General features: G+C 40.0%; 1 protein-coding gene and 1 long non-coding RNA gene across 2 annotated transcripts in view; both read left to right on the top strand.

Moving 5' to 3' along the window:
• The window catches only part of rorc (RAR-related orphan receptor C), an 80,926-nt gene that overhangs the window by 5,829 nt on the left and 52,881 nt on the right, over positions 1-22,216 (top strand). The window contains exons 3-5 of the mRNA XM_062992247.1: positions 4,372-4,534; positions 4,627-4,737; positions 7,719-7,843. Coding sequence (XP_062848317.1) covers positions 4,372-4,534; positions 4,627-4,737; positions 7,719-7,843 — 399 coding nt within the window. The remainder of the gene's footprint in view (positions 1-4,371; positions 4,535-4,626; positions 4,738-7,718; positions 7,844-22,216) is intronic.
• LOC134310614 (uncharacterized) lies at positions 5,431-6,223 on the top strand. The gene is made up of 3 exons (XR_010011328.1): positions 5,431-5,466; positions 5,529-5,595; positions 6,147-6,223. It is a non-coding gene; the product is annotated as an uncharacterized LOC134310614 (long non-coding RNA).

Below are 22,216 nucleotides of genomic sequence, written 5' to 3'. Positions count from 1 at the left end.
TTTACAAAATTTACCGGACTAAGTGAGTGGGGTCTTCAAAAGCTGTGCAGGACCCTGGTTAGCGGATAGAGGCGTCTGTGCAAAAGCACGGGCGTAAAGATGGGGTCCGCTAGAACTGTGCATGCGTCGGAGGGCACGTGAGCAACAGTATACCCTCCTCGAACGCAATCAGCGATCCCCAGCAGCGGAACGCTACCACAGCATGCAATGCAGGACTGCCAGACTCAAGACTGAAGCAAGAGCTTCTTTCCACAAGCCACCAGACTACGTACTCAACTCCCTGTAAAAAACACACAACATACCTGGACACACTTACAGCCTGTCTTAAACATACACTATATTGCCAAAAGTATTCACGCACCCGTCCAAATCATTGAATTCAGGTGTTCCGATCACTTCCATGGCCACAGGTGTATAAAACCGAGCACCTCGGCATGCAGACTGCTTCTACACACATTAGTGAAAGAAAGGGTCGCTCTCTGGAACTCAGTGAATTCCAGCGTGGTACCGTGATGCCACCTGTGCAACAAGTCCAGTCGTGAAATTTCCTCACTACTAAATATTCCACAGTCGACTGTCCGTGCTATTATAACAAAGTGGAAGCGATTGGGAACGACGGCAACTCAGCCACCAAGTGTTACCACGTAAAATGACCGGGCGGGTCAGCGGATGCTGAGGAACATAGTGCGCAGAGGTCACCAACTTTCTGCAGAGTCGATCGCTACAGACCTCCAAACTTCATGTGACCTTCAGATGAGCTGAAGAACAGTGTGTAGAGCTTCATGGAACGGGTTTCCATGGCCGAGCAGCTGCATCCAAGCCTTACATCACCGAGCGCAATGCAAAGCGTCGGATGCAGTGGTGTAAAGCACGCCACCACTGGACTCTAGAGCATCACGCTTCTCCGTCTGGTGATCCGATGGACGAGTCTGGGTTTGGCGGTTGCCAGGAGACGGTACCTGTCTGACTGTATTGTGCCGAGTGTAAAGTGTGGTGGAGGGGGGATTATGGTGTGGGGGTGTTCTTCAGGAGTCGGGCTCGGCCCCTTAGTTCCAGTGAAAGGAACTCTTAATGCTTCAGCACACCAAGAGATTCTCGACAATTTCATGCTCCCGACTCTGTGGGAACAGTTTGGGGATGGTCCCTTCCTGTTCCAACATGACTGCACACCAGTGCACAAAGCACAAGCTCCATAAAGACGTGGATGAGCCAGTTTGGTGTGGAAGAACTCGACTGGCCTGCACAGAGTCCTGACCTCAACCCGATAGATAGAACACTTTTGGGATGAATTAGAGCGGAGACTGTGAGCCGGGCCTTCTCATCTAACATCAGTGTCTGACCTCACAAATGCGCTTTTGGAAGAATGGTCAAAAATTCCCATAAACACACTCCTAAACCTTGTGGAAAGCCTTCCCAGAAGAGTTGAAGCTGTTATAGCTGCAAAGGGTGGCCGACATCATATTAAATCCTGTGGATTAAGAATGGGAGTCACTTAAGTTCATATGCGTGTGAAGGCAGACGAGCGAATACTTTTGGTAATATAGTGTATATAATAGTGTATAATACTGTTATTCTTTTTTCTGTGCAATAACTCAACATTTTTAACACTAAGCATTTTATTTATTACTTCACAGGTGTTATGTTTACAGTTGTACTGTGAAATAATATGATGTAGGGCTGCAACTATGGATTATTTTTGTAATCGAGTATTCTATCGATTATTCCAGCGATTAATCGAGTAATCGGATAAGAAATACTTTTGCTTTAATAAAGAGCAAAAATAAATACATATAAGATTAAATAAGACGCGTCTCTTAAACAAACTGCACATTTTTATTCCTCGCATACAGGCACCTAAAACTAAGGCATAAATAGTAATAATAATAATACATGAACATAAGCCTCTAATTTGTGCAGCTTTCAGAACTAAAAGTTTCAGCTCCAGCTCAGGCGGAACATAAAGCTTTAATATTTAGTCGGGAGGTTTTGTGGTGTTTGTAGGAGGTTCAGTCAGGATTGTATCTCCTAGATAAGGTAGATTTGGTGTTTGTGTGTGTGTGTGTGTATGTGTGTGTTCGCCTGAGCTCTCAGAAAATCCTGTGCTGGTTACAATGAAGAAAAGTAAACGTATCAACACGACGCTCTGATGGTCTGGACGTTGTTCTGAGTTTTAGTTTTTTCCAGCTTAAAATGATCCCAAACTTTCTGTGGTTTTCTCTGTCCAGTCTCGTCTGTTGGCCCCTCGATATTTTCTCTCTCTCTCTCTATATATATATTTTGCAGTCCGCGCTATCAAAAATTATACTTTTTGACTTTGATTTATGTAACTTGCTACTGAGGCCTCAATTTCCTTCGGGATTAATAAAGTATCTATCTATCTATCTATCTATCTATCTATCTATCTATCTATAATATCTATCTATCTATCTATCTATCTATCTATCTATCTATCTATCTATCTATCTATCTATCTATCTATCTATCTATCTATCTATAATATCTAACTATCTATCTATCTATCTATCTATCTATCTATCTATCTATCTATCTATAATATCTATCTATCTATCTATCTATCTATCTATCTATCTATCTATCTATCTATCTATCTATCTATCTATCTATCTATCTATCTATCTATCTATCTATAATATCTAACTATCTATCTATCTATCTATCTATCTATCTATCTATCTATCTATCTATCTATCTATCTATCTATCTATCTATCTATCTCTCTATCTCTCTATCTATAATATCTATCTATCTATCTATCTATCTATCTATCTATCTATCTATCTATAATATCTATCTATCTATCTATCTATCTATCTATCTATCTATCTATCTATCTATCTATCTATCTATCTATCTATCTATCTATCTATAATATCTATCTATCTATCTATCTATCTATCTATCTATCTATCTATCTATCTATCTATCTATCTATCTATCTATCTATCTATCTATCTATCTATAATATCTAACTATCTATCTATCTATCTATCTATCTATCTATCTATCTATCTATCTATCTATAATATCTATCTATCTATCTATCTATCTATCTATCTATCTATCTATCTATCTATCTATCTATCTATAATATCTATCTATCTATCTATCTATCTATCTATCTATCTATCTATCTATCTATCTATCTATCTATCTATCTATCTATCTATCTATAATATCTATCTATCTATCTATCTATCTATCTATCTATCTATCTATCTATCTATCTCTCTATCTCTCTATCTCTCTATCTATCTATCTATCTATCTATCTATCTATCTATAATATCTATCTATCTATCCATCCATCCATCCATCCATCCATCCATCCATCCATCCATCTATCAAATATCGGCGGTGTCTGAAATTGCACTGTCATACTGAACAGTACGCAGGAGCGCTCGCGTGTACAAAAACGTAGTATTCATTAAACTGTACGCGAAAAGTACCCGGATTAAGCCCTGTTGAGTATTGTTTAAATATGAGATTTCGGATGCAGCCCTCGGCTTCTTCACGTCACCTGCACACAGCGTGAACGCGTCGTGAAAGTAAAAGTCGTCCGAAACACCGTGAGCTGTATGTAGTTGTTTAGATTAAACGATGCCTCGATGCGAAAAATCTGAATCGATGATTTTTAGTAATCGAATTACTCGTTTCAGCCCTAATACGATGTCTAGTATGTCTGTTGTCTTGTTATATTTGCACACTGGAGCTTGAGAAACGCAATCTCGTTCAGCTGTGCACTCCTAGTTGTAAAGTCTGAATGACACTAAGGTCCACTTTGACTTTGGAAGACAAATTTGGAAGACTCCTCACACCCTGGCCATAGCTGCATTCAACCCCTCCCCTCCGGCAGGCGCTATAGGTCCATCCACACTAAAACCACCAGATTCAAGAGCAGTTTCTTCCCACAGGCCATCTCCCTCCTAAATAAATAAATAAATGACTGACTATACAGACCTAAGCACAATAATATGCACCTGCTGTCTACACTGTAGTACTCATCCCACATACTGTTTTTGTAAATAATCCACATGCTGCTAAATTGCATCTGTATATTGCCTGTAGTCTCATAGTTTGTATATTTTTGTGTGTAATGTTTAATGTATACATTGCTTGTACACTGTATTAATACTAGAGAGATACCATCACCCGAAAACAAATTCCTTGTGTGTATCCACATACTTGGCCAATAAATCTGATTCTGATTCTAAATCAGAGGGAGAAAATGCATTAAAAATTGACTTCGGTCTGTTGTTGGTATCTGCAACCAAAAGCTTTTGCATGCATTGACAGGTGAGCTAATTTATCGAGCCGATTAATTGAACACTACTGTAATGATAAACTGTTTCAGGGGGCGTATACCTGAGCAAAGTGATTCAGTCCAAGGCTCGATTCTTCACCCGGAGCGAGAAGGAGCAGGGAGCGGCGTTCGAGTACGTGGTCTTCATGAACAAGCAGGAGAAGAGATGCGTGTGTGCGTTACAGTCCGGGCATTTACTGGAAGGGCCTCCCGGGTAAGCGCGTCTTCTGACGTGTCGTTAAAGAGAGGTGGGAAAGTCCCCTGCCAGCAGAGGAAGTAACGCTCGACTGGTTTCCTGTGCTGCAGGCATGTGCACGGCGGAGCGATCGCCTCCATGATGGATACAGTGACGGGCACTCTCGCCGGTTACTTTTCGGGTCCTGTTATGACCGCCAACTTCAACATCAACTATCGTAGGTGTGCAGATTCTCCAGCGTTTTCATCAGCTTTATTTGTGTTTTAAGTGCAGTTATGATTATGCTTTTATTGTTTTTTCCCGTCCTCTTATATTCTAGGTGTCATATTATTCATCTCCTGCGACATCCTGTGTTAGGAAACAAAACTGTACATGTGGTTTTAAAGTGCACCCCCCCTTCAACAAGCTTTTACTCATACGTGTAGCCATCTGTGTGCTGGCATCCTTTACAATCATCAGCCATAACATTAAAACCACCTCCTTGTTTCTACACTCACTGTCCATGTTATCAGCTCCACTTACCATATCCACGATTTTCCTGAACTTTGACCTTTCCCGTGATTCGTAGCTGAAGCCGGTTTTTGACTTCCGGTTACAGTTTACGTTCTGAACGACAGAAGTAGTGGTCATTCGTAACTGGGTTTTTTTAACAAACATGGCCAAAAGCACTCGGTGGTTGAATAGTAAGTGTAGAGCGACTGTCTATTTATGCATTTTGTTAGACGAGTGCACTGTTGTACCCTTATTCCCTCCTCTCGGTGTGTTGTTGGAACGCACCCGGCTCACTCGCATGTTCCGTGTCTCTGCAAGCTGATGCTCCGAACAATAAAGCAGTTTTGTTTTAGTTAAAACCGAGTCCTTTCTTAATTCCTAGCACTTGACAGTAAGGACATTTTAAGAAGCTGTGGTGACCGTGTTCTGACAGTGCTCCACCCTTCCACGCTTACAGAGTGGGTAGATGACATAAGGTTAGCTATATTGATATAAGTGAACCATTTCGTCTTTTCCGAAGCTGTAGACGGTGAGGAGCTACAGAACTATAAAAGCACAGAGGCTTACATGCGTAGGAATTGCTGAAGGTGAACATCAGGCGTGGGTAATGCTGAGGGAAAACATCAGGCGTGGGTAATGCTGAAGGTAAACATCAGGCGTGGGTAATGCTGAGGGAAAACATCAGGCGTGGGTAATGCTGAAGGTGAACATCAGGCGTGGGTAATGCTGAGGGAAAACATCAGGCGTGGGTAATGCTGAAGGTAAACATCAGGCGTGGGTAATGCTGAGGGTAAACATCAGGCGTGGGTAATGCTGAAGGTGAACATCAGGCGTGGGTAATGCTGAGGGAAAACATCAGGCGTGGGTAATGCTGAAGGTAAACATCAGGCGTGGGTAATGCTGAGGGTAAACATCAGGCGTGGGTAATGCTGAAGGTGAACATCAGGCGTGGGTAATGCTGAGGGAAAACATCAGGCGTGGGTAATGCTGAAGGTAAACATCAGGCGTGGGTAATGCTGAAGGTGAACATCAGGCGTGGGTAATGCTGAGGGTAAACATCAGGCGTGGGTAATGCTGAAGGTAAACATCAGGCGTGGGTAATGCTGAAGGTAAACATCAGGCGTGGGTAATGCTGAAGGTAAACATCAGGCGTGGGTAATGCTGAGGGAAAGTGGAGTAGTGGAGACGGTGGGTTACTCGTGCATTGCAGGGTTAGGGAAGTTGTGGAAGGTAGGGAGGGATGAGCCGAGGAACATTCTAATAGCTGTGAAACACTGGAAATAATAAACAATGTATCACGACTGATTTGTTGATTGTTTTTACTTCTACAACAGTGTATACTGGTTCATGAGTGGATGTAAAGCAGGAAAGGGGAGCTAAAGGGACAGAATAAAACGCGTTGCGTTGTTTAATTTACTAAAACAATGAACTGGGAACAACAAACAGGGTATTTACACCCGTTCAGTATTCACTTGCACAAGCCGTGTCTGTCTGGGTGTCCGGATTTAAATGTTATTTGTCCAATTTCTGCAACGCTCTCTAAAATTTTGGACTATACAAAGTGAAACTGCATTATACGATATTATAATTTTTTTATTATTATTTAATTAATAAATATTATATTATTGATATAATTAATATGATTATTATTATATTATTATGGACTGTAACGCGTAAGGCGCAGCGCACCGACAATGTTTACAAATCCGCTGGTGTTCAAAGCACGAACTTTCCAATAACAGCTTCAATTTCTTTGAGTTGTTGTGGCACTCGAGAGCAACACACGTCGAGCCCGAGCTCATATCTGAACCATGCAGTCCTTACCAAAAGTAGTTTAATAATGTTGTAGTTAGTACTACAGCAAATCTAACGCGACCGGAAACGAAAAACCGGCAAACGGAAATAGGGAGGTGTCATGGCAGCCCCCATTGTGTTGCCAGGAAAATCGTGGATAGAAGCACTTTGTAGTTCTACAATTACTGAATGTAGTCCATCTGTTTCTCTGCATGCTTTGTGGACCACCACGGAGCAGGTATTATTTAGGTGGTGGATGATTCTCAGCACTGCAGTGACACTGACATGGTGGTGGTGTGTTAGTGTGTGTTGTGCTGGTATGAGTGGATCAGACACAGCATCGCTGCTGGAGTTTTTAAACACCGTGTCCACTCACTGTCCACTCTATTAGACACTCCTACCTAGTCGGTCCACCTTGTAGATGTAAAGTCAGAGACGATCGCTCATCTATTGCTGCTGTTTGAGTCGCTCATCTTCTAGACCTTCATCAGTGGTCACAGGACGCTGCCCACGGGGCGCTGTCGGCTGGATATTTTTGGTTGGTGGACTATTCTCAGTCCAGCAGTGACAGTGAGGTGTTTAAAAACTCCAGCAGCGCTGCTGTGTCTGATCCACTCATACCAGTACAACACACACTAACACACCACCACCATGTCAGTGTCACTGCAGTGCTGAGAATCATCCACCACCTAAATAATACCTGCTCTGTGGTGGTCCTGTGGGGGTCCTGACCACTGAAGAACATCATGAAAGGGGCTAACAAAGCATGTAGAGAAACAGATGGACTACAGTCAGTAATTGTAGAACTACAAAGTGCTTCTATATGGTAAGTGGAGCTGATAAAATGGATGTGTACTCTACATGCATCTAAACAATTCCACCACTGTCCTCTCTCTCGTCCTCTGTTCTCACACAGTCCGGTCCCGCTGGGCAGCGTGGTTTTGATCCACAGTGCTCTGGACAAGATCGAGGGCAGGAAAATCACCGTCACCTGTAGAGTAACCAGCGCTGACGAAGCCAAACTGCATACAGAGGCGACCGGTAGGTTCACACACGCACACCAACACTCAGAACACTCGTATTTCACTGCTGACACACAGGCAAAGTCATAATTCACTTCAAAGGAACTCTCACAGTGCTGATAAACAGGTATTTCCCCCCGTTTGATTTATTTCTCTGCATATTTCCACACATTTAAATCAATATATAACAAGCCGATCCAAAGTTAACACACATTTTTCTTTCTTTCGGCTGCCACAGCGGATCATTCTGGTCCCATAGCAGATTCGGAACAGTTCTTATTTCAGGTTCCACCACTCTAACACGTGTGCAGTACCGAACGCTTCTTTTCACCTGCACCAGACGGGTTCATTTTGAGATCTGTATCGTGCACTGAGAGTCACGCACTGATCTCCGTTATCCCCCGTCTCTGTGCAGTACCATCTATCAGCCAGCAGAGGTCGTAACTGCAGCAGTTATGATGAATCCTTACAGGCACTCCCACTCTTGGACGGGCTGGGCAGAAGGGCAGTTGTAGCCTAGTGGTTAAGATACTGGACTTGTAAAGGTTCCACCACTGCCAGGTTGCCACTGTTGGGCCCCTGAGCAGGGCCCTTAACCCTCAATTGCTTAGCGTCTCCTAAAAGCTGAAAATGAAAATGTAGAAGTCGGAGTTGGAGGTGGCAGAGATGAAGATGCTGAGAATTCTAGATAGATATACAGATAGATAGATAATCAGGTAGAAGGATAGACAGACAGACAGATAGATAGACAGACAGACAGAGAGATATAGATAGATAGACAGACAGACAGAGAGATAGATAGATAGAGAGACAGACCGACAGATAGATAGACAGACAGATAGATAGACAGACAGGTAGAGAGATAAATAGATAGACAGAGAGACAGACAGACAGATAGACAGATAGATAGACAGATAGATAGATAGATAGATAGATAGATAGATAGACAGACAGACAGAGAGACAGACAGACAGACAGATATATAGATAGATAGATAGATAGATAGACAGACAGATATATAGATAGATAGATAGATAGATAGACAGATAGATAGACAGATAGATAGATAGATAGATAGATAGATAGATAGATAGATAGACAGACAGACAGAGAGACAGACAGACAGACAGATATATAGATAGATAGATAGATAGATAGATAGATAGATAGACAGAGAGATAGACAGACAGGTAGAGAGATAAATAGATAGACAGACAGACAGACAGATAGATAGATAGATAGATAGATAGACAGGTAGAGAGATAGATAGACAGACAGAGAGACAGACAGACAGACAGACAGATATATAGATAGATAGATAGATAGACAGACAGAGAGATATAGATAGATAGACAGACCGACAGATAGATAGACAGGTGGAGAGAGAGATAGACAGACAGACAGATAGATAGACAGGTAGAGAGATAAATAGATAGATAAACAGACAGACAGACAGATAGACAGACAGACAGACAGGTAGAGAGATAAATAGATAGATAGACAGACAGACAGACAGACAGACATGTAGAGAGAGAGACAGACAGACAGATAGATAGATAGATAGATAGACGGACGGACGGACGGACGGACGGACAGATAGATAGATAGATAGATAGATAGATAGATAGATAGATAGATAGACAGGTAAAGAGATGGATAGATAGACAGACAGGTAGATAGACAGACACAGACAGACAGACAGACATGTAGACAGACATGTAGACAGACATGTAGACAGACAGACAGACAGACAGATAGATAGATAGATAGATAGATAGACATAGACAGACAGACAGACAGACAGACAGATAGATAGATAGACAGATAGACAGACAGACAGGTAGAGAGATAGATATACAAACAGAGACAGATAGACAGAAGAAGAAGAATTTATAAAATGTAATGAATTAAATATGTTTATTAAAACCTACTTGATGTCTGTGTGTGTGTTTCTCTCCACAGTGCTGTTCATATCCATCAGCATGGGTCATTTATTTGGAATGTGAGCAGTTCCTGATCAGCTGGACGTTTGTGACCGTGCAAGTGTTTAACCGTCGCCAGATAGATCAAACGTGTAAAACCCTTAACGTACAATGTTGAGTTGCATTAGCACTTCCTCCTTCAGTCTAGTTCATCATTATTTAACACTTTATTTATTTTTAAATATGTATGGTCTCATACAGTGCGATTATGATTAAGGTACCTAGATGAATCACTGTTATTAAAACATTAACACTTATCCTAATCGTGGCTTTTATAAAGGTGTTATATTTGTATATATGGGTGATATGAGTGCTTCCAGGATTCCCAATTAAACGTAATGGTCCATGTCTATCTTGATAATGTGTGGGAGAAAAATGTTCATGTACACTAGAAGAATTAATCATCAAATGCTTAAAAAAATCTAATTTTCAAATTCCAATATTCCAAGAAGGGCGTCAACTACATTTAGTTAGCTAAGAAATCTCTGTTAATGGTGGAATCTTCCACTGTCCTACACGATCACTGATGGGAGTATAAAGGATGATTATGTTCTTTCCTTCTTATCACATTTACCAAGTATCCATGTAAGACTCTGTCAGTGTGATCCTTCTCTGCAGACAAGAATAAAACTCTTCTACTCATAATCCAGTCTCTGAGCTATTTCATTAAGGGTTTTTACATCACAATCTGGCACCCACCACAATAGTATCGTTCTTGATTGACTCACAATGTGCTGTGCAATTTCGGGTTGTTAAAGAATGCAGCCAACCGGACACGTCATACCATTAAAATCACCTCCTAGTTTCTACACTCACTGTCCATTTTATCAGCTCCACTTACCATATAGAAGCACTTTGTAGTTCTACAATTACTGACTGTAGTCCATCTGTTTCTCTGCATACTTTGTTACCCCCCTTTCACCCTGTTCTTCGATGGTCAGGACCCCCACAGAGCAGGTATTATTTAGGTGGTGGATGATTCTCAGCACTGCAGTGACACTGACATGGTGGTGGTGTGTTAGTGTGTGTTGTGCTGGTGGAGTGGATCAGACACAGCAGCGCTCCTGGAGATTTTAAACACCGTGTCCACTCACTGTCCACTCTATTAGACACTCCTACCTAGTCGGCAGTGGTGTATAAAGTACCGGAGGGCCATACTTGAGTAAAAGTACAAGTATCTTACCAGAAATTTACTTTGATAGAAGTAAAAGTCACCTTTTAGAATATTACTTGAGTAAAAGTCTAAAAGTATCTGATGTTTAATGTACTTAAGTATCAAAAGTAATTTGATATTAAATGTACTTAAGTATAAAAAGTAAAAGTAAATGCTGTTAGTATAAATGGAAGCGGTCATTTTAAATATAAAGATTGTTCTTTTAAGCCTGTAAACCACCTTAACAATTAACCTGTTTTCTTCCTTTCATCTGAACATGATTTGTGCCAATTCATGATCATAATCAACTGTTGACATCACCTGTTTGAAATCACATCATTATTTAGTTGTTTTTTTGACTTATTACTAGCCCTAAATGTTCCTGTTCCAACGTTTTTAGAATGTGAGTCGATGTAAATGTAAGAAACACTGCATCTATTTTATTTGTATTTTCTATACTGTCCCATTTTTTTATTTGGGTAGTATATTTCAATAACAAAAAATAATTTTGGCATAATTAATTTAAAGCAAAACTCAGGAGAGTTTAACAAAACGTGTGGCACTTTTATCCCTTTAATGATCTGTTCAACCATTAATTTAATTCAAAATATTTGAGTAAAATAAGCTGTATTTAAATAATATTCTTTGGGGCCGTATCTACTCACTGAATGGCATGTTTTAAACTAAAAAAATATTGGTATTCTTACTTTAAGAAAACACCATTTCTAACTTGAAGCCAACAGCTGAAAGATCATAAATAATAAGTTGGATAAGATGATTTTCTTGTTGAGATGATTAAAGGGTTAAAGACGTGCTGCATGTTCCTCAGCACCATGAATCTCTCCTCCGGTCTAATACAGAAGTTCTCTGAGGAAATATTTGTCTGTAGGTGAGTTTTTAAAAATAATGGACGTGTCTTCATGAGTTTTGCAGTCAATGAATTCCAAACAAATGTAATGATTTATGAAACGTTTTATTTGTGGTTGGAATGTAATGGGTAAAAATGGTAGGTAGATATCTCAACAATGTTAATGCTAATAATATAAAAAAAACCGCTGATGCTGCAGCTTTACTTTGTTCATCATTGTTAACTTACATCAGTGTGTTGGACGGGGAGCTTCTGAAATCTCCATATTTGCGTGTCTTTGGGTGAAAGACGCACTTTTAGAAAACTCCGATAGCTTGCAGTCCGTCACATCTCACATCATTTACCTTCATTCTGTAGTAACGAGTAATGAATTTACATACAGCGAATGTACCGGAGTAAAAGTACACCATTTCTTTAGAAAATGTAGTGGAGTAAAAGTGAAAGTTGCCGAAAATTTTTATACTCCAGTAAAGTACAAGTACTTCAAAAAACTACTTAAGTACTGTAACTAAGTATTATTACTTCGTTACTATACACCACTGCTAGTCGGTCCACCTTGTAGATGTAAAGTCAGAGACGATCGCTCATCTATTGCTGCTGTTTGAGTCGGTCATCTTCTAGACCTCAATCAGTAATTATATTTACATAATACAATCAAGTTGCTTTGCCAAACATTTAGGTAACTGCTTTGCACTTTAGTACAAAGTCTTGTGTTAGAACATTAAGAAATCAGTATCAAAAGTTCCAATATTGTTTGCTGTAGTGGGAGGAAACATACTATTATATTTTACCTGAAGCTGCAGTATGCTATATGGCCAAAAATGCTATATGGACATCTCTCCTAAAGTTTGCCACGCCCTTTGCTAACAGGTGTTGCCAACATCTCTCCTAACTATCATTTCCTGTCTGCCCTGTGTTCCGGCTTCATAATATTCTACATGTTCCCTCTGAAACTTCCTCCACAGGTCTTTGTAGTGTAGTGACTCTCTGTGTGTGCCGGGCCTTCTGGTCATGTCTTCTAACTGTACTTTGGCCATGGGGAAAATCCAAGCTGCATGAGGGCCTTCTGGACGACAAATTCCATACCTCACATGCTTTCTGTGACTACATTCATAAGGCACATCAACTGCTTCTCCACAGACATTTACATTATCATCCACTATCTTTATGTTTCCGGGCACTGTCTTTGCCTCCCTGTCCACCATGATCGTTATCATTATCAGCACGCCCATCGTTGTCGTGGTTGTTGGTCCATTGACTTTGTTTCTTTGGTGGCTTTTAGTTGGCATGTAGCACTACAAACAGCAAAGCAGCTCTAGTCTTTTCTCTGACTCTTCTTCTACTCCCTCAACTTTTTCAGCGCCTCCCACGCCAATACTGCCGCTGTGCACGCATAGTATTGAGCAACACAGTGTTCTGTGCTGAGCCTTGACCTCAGCCGCAGTAAACACTTTAGGGATAAAATAAAATGACAGTTGCAAGCCAAGCCTTCTCATCCAACATCAGTGACTGACCTTGCAAAAACTCTTTAGACTGAACGGACAAAAATTCCCACAGACACTTTCCAAATTAAGCATTGTGTTTAGCATTTTGCTATTGACTCACCCTGAAAAGCCTGAAATATAATTAAATTCTGACAGAATTTGTTTTTGTATTAACTAACTTTTTACAACGTGTAGATCTCAAGCTGCTTGCAGTAACACAGTTCTACCAGAGAGATCTCCAGCTGTCCAGATTACACACCGCAGCTTTAATGCTCAAATGTAAACAAAAAAACAACATCAACATCACAAGATTTATAATATAGATATTAAAATTGTTTAACAGCTTAAATTATATTAAGATTTAATTAGCTCTGGGATCGAAAGACTTCTCCCTGCTGTGTACCTTAGTGTACCTTGCACCTCCATCATTACCACCTCCCCCCCTTCTCTTCTGTTATTATTCCAGTAAGACGATGTGAATAAACCACAGCGTGACGGTAATAAATGACACACTGTCCACATCTGAAGGGGTTACATTCATATGGCGAAACCTTGAGGCAGCACCTCAGTGACAACAGTCGTTCAAATTGAACCTTTCACCTTCGTCTGTTCACCTTCACATCCCTGCTGCAGCAGATTCGAGGAGTTATTTATCTGTTTATGGACGTACAGGGACGGAAGGTCCTTCTGCGAGCTATGAAGGATAAAATCCTCTAAAGGAGGAAAGAATTTTATCTAAAAACAGTCCATAGCTGCACGATCAGGCGTGCATAATTTAGAAATAGATGATTTGTTTCCTCTCAATTTAAAGTGCAGTGTTTTCTTTTTAATAGAGCTTGTTTTGTGTGTGTGTGTGTGTGTGTGTGTGGTTGTGCGTCCCCGTCCTGCTCTCCAGCAGCGGGCCCCTCATCTCTCTTTATCTAGAGCACACATGAATCCACAACCCCCTCCAAAAAAGTGTGTGTGCGTGCATGTGTGTGTGTGTGTAAGTGTGTGTGTATTAGCGCTAGCGTTCGGCCGAGGTGAGCTCTGGTCACGTCGGCTCTTCATCAGGGCTTCTGCGGGCACACTGATGCGAGGATTGGCTGTGGCCTCTTTTTCCATCCGTGGTATTAACGTTAAACACTCTGTCACGTAACATTTCCTCTCTCTCTTGCTTACCCACGGTGAAATAAGTCACGATTAATGTTACAGGTAGTCGCTGGCCTAAATAAATTAACGTACCGTGTTTTACATTTTAGTGCCAAAGTTACAAGGTTTAGGATAAAAATACAACATTTAAAACAAATGTGATAGGATGTATTGCAAGGGCAATAGAGGCAAGTTGTAGCCTAGTGGTTGAGGTACTGGACTAGTAATTACAACCCCTGGCAAAAATTATGGAATCACCACTCTTGGAAGATGTTCTTTCAATTGTTTAATTTTGTAGAAAAAAAAATAAATCACAGACATGCCACAAAACTATCATTTCTCAAACTGTCAACCCTCTGGCATTAAGAAACAATAAAAAAAGAAACAAATATAATAGTTGTGGTCAGTCACAATTGCTTTTTTTTAGATCAAGTAGAGGAAAAAAATATGGAATCACTCAAATCTGAGGAAAAAATTATGGAATCATTAGAAAACACTGCACCATTATTACTTTGTTGCACCACCTCTGGCTTTTATAATGGTTTAAACTCTCTGAGGCATGGAGTTAACTAATGTCAAACAGTATTCTTCATCAATCTGCCTTCAACTGTCTCTTATTGCTGTTGCCAGATCAGCTTTGCAGGTTGGAACCTTGTCATTGACCATTTTCTTCAATTTCCACCAGAGATTTTCAAATGGATTGAGATCCGGACTATTTGCAGGCCATGCCATTGACATTATATGTTTTCTTCAAGGAAAGTTTTCACGTCCTTTGCCCTATGGCAAGATGCATTATCATCTTGAAAAATGAAGTCATCATCACCAAACATCCTTTCAACTGATGGAATAAGAAAAGCGTTTCAAGTTTCAATGTGGACTTTGGCATTTATTGAAGACCATCTCCCCTGTGCCTTTACCCGACATGCAGGCCCATATCATCAACAACTGTGGAAATTAACATGTTTTCTTTAGGCAGTTATCTTCATAAATTTCATTGGACAGACACCAAACAAAAGTTCCAGCATCATCACCTTGCCCAATGCAGATTCGCGATTCATCACTGAAGATCACTTTTATCCAGTCACCCACAGTCCACGATTGCTTTTCTTTAGCCTACTTTAACCTTGTTCTTTTCTTTTTAGGTGTTAATGATGGCTTTTGTTTGACTTTTCTGTATGTAAATCCCATTTCTTTTAGGTGATTTCTTACAGTTCAGTCACAGACATTGACTCCACTTTCCGGCCACTTGTTTCTCATTTGTTTTGTTGTGCATTTTCTGTTTTCAAGACATATTGCTTTGTTTTCTATCTTGATGCTTTGATGTCTTACTTGGTCTACCAGTGTTTCCCTTTTACAACCTTCCCATTTTGTTTGTACTTGGTCCAGATTTTAAACACAGCTTACTGGGAACAACCAACATCTTTTGTGACATTCCACAATGATTTATCTTCTTGAAGGAGTTTTATAATCCTCTCATTTGTTTCAACTGACATATCTTGTGTTGGAACCATGATTCATGACAATCTGCTTTGTGCAACAGCTCTCCGAGGTGTAAGCACTCTTTTTAAACTGAAGAATAATTAGCAAATCTAATCTGCTGCAGATGTTTTGTTTTTAAACTGCAAATTACAGAGTGATTCCATAATTTTTTCCTCAGATTTGAGTGATTCCATATTTTTTTCCTCTACTTGATCTAAAAAAAGCAATTGTGACTGACCACAACTATTATATTTGTTTCTTTTTTTTATTGTTTCTTAATGCCAGAAGGTTGACATTTTGAAAAATGATAGTTTTGTGGCATGTCTGTGATTTATTTTTTTTCTACAAAATTAAACAATTGACAGAACATCTTCCAAGAGTGGTGATTCCATAATTTTTGCCAGGGGTTGTAGTACAACAGAGCATAGTAGAGTAAAGCAGAGTACAGTAGAGTATAATTGAGTATAATAGAGTTCAGTAGAGTATAATAGAGTACAGTACAACAGAGTTTAATAGAGTACAGTAGAGTATAACAGAGTTTAATAGAGTACAGTAGAGTATAACAGAGTAAAGTAGAGCACAGTATAGTATAATTGAGTATAACAGAGTACAGTAGCGTATAACAGAGTAAAGTAGAGCACAGTAGAGTATAATTGAGTATAATAGAGTACAGTAGAGTATAACAGAGTTTAATAGAGTACAGTAGAGTATAACAGAGTAAAGTAGAGCACAGTATAGTATAATTGAGTATAACAGAGTACAGTAGCGTATAACAGAGTTTAATAGAGTACAGTAGAGTATAACAGAGTAAAGTAGAGCACAGTAGAGTATAATTGAGTATAATAGAGTACAGTAGAGTAGTACAGAGTTTAATAGAGTACAGTAGAGTATAATTGAGTATAATAGAGTTCAGTAGAGTATAATAGAGTACAGTACAACAGAGTTTAATAGAGTACAGTAGAGTATAACAGAGTTTAATAGAGTACAGTAGAGTATAACAGAGTAAAGTAGAGCACAGTATAGTATAATTGAGTATAACAGAGTACAGTAGCGTATAACAGAGTAAAGTAGAGCACAGTAGAGTATAATTGAGTATAATAGAGTACAGTAGAGTATAACAGAGTAAGGTAGAGCACAGTAGAGTATAATTGAGTATAATAGAGTACAGTAGAGTATAACAGAGTAAAGTAGAACACAGTAGAGTATAACAGAGTATAGTAGAGTACAGTGAAGTATAATATAGTACAGTAGAGTATAGTAGAGTACAGTAGAGTATAATAGAGTACAGTAGAGTATAGTAGAGTACAGTAGAGTATAATATAGTACAGTAGAGTATAATAGAGTACAGTAGAGTATAGTAGAGTACAGTAGAGTATAATATAGTACAGTAGAGTATAGTAGAGTACAGTAGAGTATAATAGAGTACAGTAGAGTATAGTAGAGTACAGTAGAGTATAATATAGTACAGTAGAGTAGATCTGTTCGCTCTCAGTAGCAGGACCACGTTACATAATGAGCGGTGACATAAGCCTGGATGTGGCCGGTGGAACAGCTCAGCTCCAGCTCTCACTGCACCATGACTCCGGGGAAGCTGGTGCACCGGTGCTGCCACCCCACAGGTACCGTTCACACCCCCCTCAGTGGTGGAAATGATCTGGGGGTAACAGCACTGCTGGAATGTCTGAGAGGGAACATGAAGAACAGGACCTGTAGCTCGCTTGTGTTTGTTCCACGGTGCTGATAGGAGAGTGATGGAAAATGCTGACCACCAGTGTGACGAGCCGAGGATTAAGAACACAGAAACGGAGACAGGTAAGAACTGCACACCTTCATAACCTCTCTGTGAGCGTTAATAAGGAGTTTATTACTTTTAATGAGCCCTAAAAGTCTCTATCAGCAAACGAAACTATTAATGTTCCTGCCAGGGTAGAACATCTAACCCACATCTACTGATATGTGCCAAGGCCATGCCACATATACCTATGGCATATTAATCTGTTTATCACTGCAACCACTGAGCCACACACACATTATGGTTGCTAATACCAACACAGCCGGTAAAGTGGGTGCTGCATGGCACTAGCTGTCCTAGGGAACCTGGGTTCTATCCACTACTAGTCCCTGTTTGTAAGGATTTGTATGTTCTCCCTGATTCTACATGCTTTACCATTCCAGCACTGGGGTTTACCTTTACCTCCCAAAAACATGCCAACCACACTACAACAATGAATTCCTGATAGCACCACTGATGGATCATTATTTTTAATTATACTTATTAAATCTAGTGGAAATAAACTGTGGCGGGGGGTGGGGGGGGGGGGGGGGGGTGTAGGTCTCCAAATATATAAACATCTTTCATAAATAAATTAAACTTAATAGTTTGGGTGTTTGTGCAGGTGTAATATTTAGATGTACATAAACATGTTCCATTCACACGTTTATTTTGCGTAATGTAAGAATCCACCAGTGTTCCCAGTAGTTGTTGATACGACAGAAATGTTTTAGAATGGCAGCACCATCCCCCTCACAACCCCCACCCTCATGACTACGGCTGTGCAGTATGCTAAATGCTAATAAAGACACAATATTAATGGTTTACAGCAGGGGTGTTAAACTCATTTTCACCGAGGGCCACGTCTGCATTATGGTGGCCCTCAAAGGGTCGATTGTAACGTATCCTGCTGTGATTGCAGTCGCCTTTTAAGTCCTGGACAATTTGTTGTTTTTCTTGGAGGCTAAATTCTGTGTTTGGTGTCAAAATGTCAAATTTATCTTGTATATTTATAACGTTTATCTACATTTATATTGTTCTCCTTTACTTCAGACACGCCTCATAACACAAGAGACGTACCGGTTTCTCTTCCTGAAGCACAAATTTTGGGATTATTTGTAAATATTTCTCAGCATCTTGTTGGAAAACCGCCTCAGTTAAACGCTGATGTGGAAACACTGCATATCTAGTAGCTGGCTGCAGTCACTTTGCGGGTCACAAAATCGGCATGCATTGTGGGAGATGCAGTTTATGTACGCTTGTGTACAGGGTATTTTAAGACAATCATACGACCTTTAAGCCACATAAAATGAAATTGCGGGCCGAATTTGGAAAGCGGGACTTGAGTTTGACACATGTGGTTTAGTGTATTATGTTTATCATGGTGTCATATTTTTTTTAGTCTTAACAACATGCAATAATTCTTTGGGGACAATATTCGTCACATCTACTTCTTCTCTTATATTGCTGATTTTTTGGAGAAAGAACTTCAGCTTAGAGTCGACCATTGAGGCAACATTAGAGGTAAATGTTGGCATAACTGTAACCAAAGCAGAGCTTAACTCTTCGGCTGTGCTGCCATGCTTGCTGCCTCATCTGTGACAACACACTGTTGTTTGTGTGTGTCACTTTTTTGGCAGCTTAAGGATCTATTTAGTTACCTGACGTACCCCAAAACAATTCCAGGGACATGATATGTAGAAAAGAGTTGAAGACTACGTATCTTGTCAGGCTGTTTTTAGGAATAAAAGCCAGGATTTAATAGCTCAGATAGCGGAGCTCCAGGTCTGCATCACATGACCTCCTTGTTATTGTTTTAAATGTAATATCTGTAGATTTTAGAGGCTTCTCGGCACGGTGCAGTTTAAGGTAGCAACGCCACCCCAAACCAAGGTGCTCAGTCTACCATACTGCTTTGCATGGTGCATTTTTTCTGGTTGTTGCCAAAGGAACTTCTGTCTGATCTGCCCATACAGTTTCAGTATCACTGAAGAACATCCAGATGACCTTGAGCAGAAATCTAATGACCTTTGAATGAGGCTTTAACAAGTTCACTCACTCACTTACTTACTATACCGCTTATTTTGATCAGGGTCATGGGGTGGGGGGGCACACAGAAACACCCTGGACAGGGTGCCAGTCCATCGCAGGGCAGAAACAAAAACACATTCACATCTTTACACAATATAGACGATTTCTGTCTTTGAAATGTGGAAGGAAACCAAAGCATCCAGAGGAAATCCACACAGAAAGGACCCAGACTGCTTATTAACCAGCTCTTATGTAACATGTTAAGATGCATTTTGTTCTACAATCTTTTGAATATTTTATTTATTTATTTATTTTATCAAGGGAGGGTTATGTGAACATGGGAAATGGAAAAAATGATTTTGTGTGTGTTTACTGCATTTTATGTCATTGTCTTAATCAGAATCAGGTGTACATGGTATTCTTATGGTGCAGGTGTCTACATATTTTAGATGTAATAAAATATTATTAAAAAAGGTATACAATACTATATATAGACAAAGAATAGAGACATAAATAGACAGTACACTATCAAACTAAGTAAAAATTGTGCAATGGAGATATTAATGAACTGAGTATTAAGTATGTATTTCAAGGTGCATATGTGCACTGACTGTATAAAGGAAAAATGTGAGAGACACTTAACCAGGAGGGTTATGGTATATAATCTATATGGTGATAAAGTGCGTGTTTAAAGCTGTTTAAAGCAGAGGGATGTGGAAATTGTCTTTAAGACCTGAAGGAGTCTTTAGGACTCTCATTCTTAAATTGAAAAGTGGTAACTTTTGGAGACGTCGTTAAATGGCTTAGACACAAACAGCAAACATACAGATCAGTTAATTATATATTTACATGATATTATATTTTACCTACAGGACTAAAAAGTCATTTTTACAGTTTGCTAATTTGTCCTGCAGTGCTAACAGTTATATCGTACTTATGTATTTAATTTATTGGCTAAATTAAGAATGTTTATTCTGTCAGTTTGACTGGCACTGTTTACACTGGTCATGAATTCACCGTCTTCTCTTTCGGACGCTAAATGAAATTCAAGCTAAAACTGTGGCTGATCCCACAACTACAGGTGTGTCTGAGTCAGTTCCTGTACCAGTACTTCCCTTTACCTTTTATGGTCATGTTTATACCCCTGAAAATCAACTTGGCTTTATGAACTTTAAGATTTGACCTGGTGTTTTGTGTGTAACCTGCAACCTACAAGTGAAAATGCCACCACAGCGACCGCAATCAACATTTTGGAGCAAACGAAAAGATTTAGAAGGCATGAGTGCTACTAATCCTGGCAGTGCACAGATTCTGTTATTTGTTTATATTAAACAGAGTTAAAGTGCTGAATTGGTTTGAAGTCCATGGTGTATCAATGCCTTGCACTCAGTGTTTTGGGGTGACACTAAACACCACTTAGCACCTCATCTTTCCTAAAAAGTGGTTAGAAACTGCGTGATGAAATATCACCTGCTGCTAAATCATTAAATCACATTGTAATACCGTTGGTCTAATCATATTATGACAAATGCAGGTTCCTGAAAACTACTATCAACACAATCGCATCAACTATGATTTCTTTCTAGAATGCTAGTGTCGCAGTACTGAACTAGTCCTAGTTTAAGAAGGACGAGGGTGGCAAAAAAGAACTGGAATCTCCAGAGAGACAAAAGAAAGTAGACAGGAGTGTAAAGATATGTGTCGTAAGACAAAGAGTGAAGAGGAAAAGGTTACGGAAATGAGGAACAGAGCTGGGAAGGATCTACAGCAGGTTAGAATGATAAAGTATGTAGGTGGAGAGTGTGCTGACATGAGGAGAGTGTAGTAAGTGAAGCGCGTCCAATTTTTTACCCAATTGCGTTATGCTCCTTCTTTACTGGTGCTGACCCTCGTCCCGACTGAGGAGAGCGAGACTGACACATGCCCCCTCCGACACGTGTGCAGTACCCGACTGCATCTTTTCACCTGCACGAGGCGAGTTCATATGCGGATCAGCTTTGTGTACACAGAGCCACACCCTGATCCTCGATATTCTTTGACTCTGTGCAGACGCCATCAACCAGCCATGCATGAACAACATCCAATCATTGTTCATGTAGCCGCCCAACCCAGCAGAGCAAATCAGGTATAATTACACTATAGGGCCAAAAGTATTTGGACACCTGACCATGAGATTGTCGGACATCCCATTTCCGAAACAAATATGACCTCTGTGTGATTTTTTTAGCTAAGGCAGATCTAAACATTTACATTCGTAGCATTTAGCAGACGCCTTTATCCAAAGCAACTTACAGAACGGTGACAGTATACTGTCTAAGCAATTAAGGGTTAAGGTCCTTGCTCAAGGGCCCAACAGTGACAACCTGGCAGTGGTGAGGCTTCAACCAGGTTACTAGTCCAGTACCTTAACCACTAGGCTACAAATGCCCTAAGTGTTGTAAATCTGACTAGCAAAAAGCATCGATAGGAAACATACTTGATGTTTTTGATTCC

This window comes from Trichomycterus rosablanca, chromosome 3 (genome assembly GCF_030014385.1).
Source record: "Trichomycterus rosablanca isolate fTriRos1 chromosome 3, fTriRos1.hap1, whole genome shotgun sequence".
NCBI lineage: Eukaryota > Metazoa > Chordata > Actinopteri > Siluriformes > Trichomycteridae > Trichomycterus > Trichomycterus rosablanca.
Note: the sequence above shows the minus strand (reverse complement) of the source record. Positions and strands in the feature narration are given on the sequence as shown.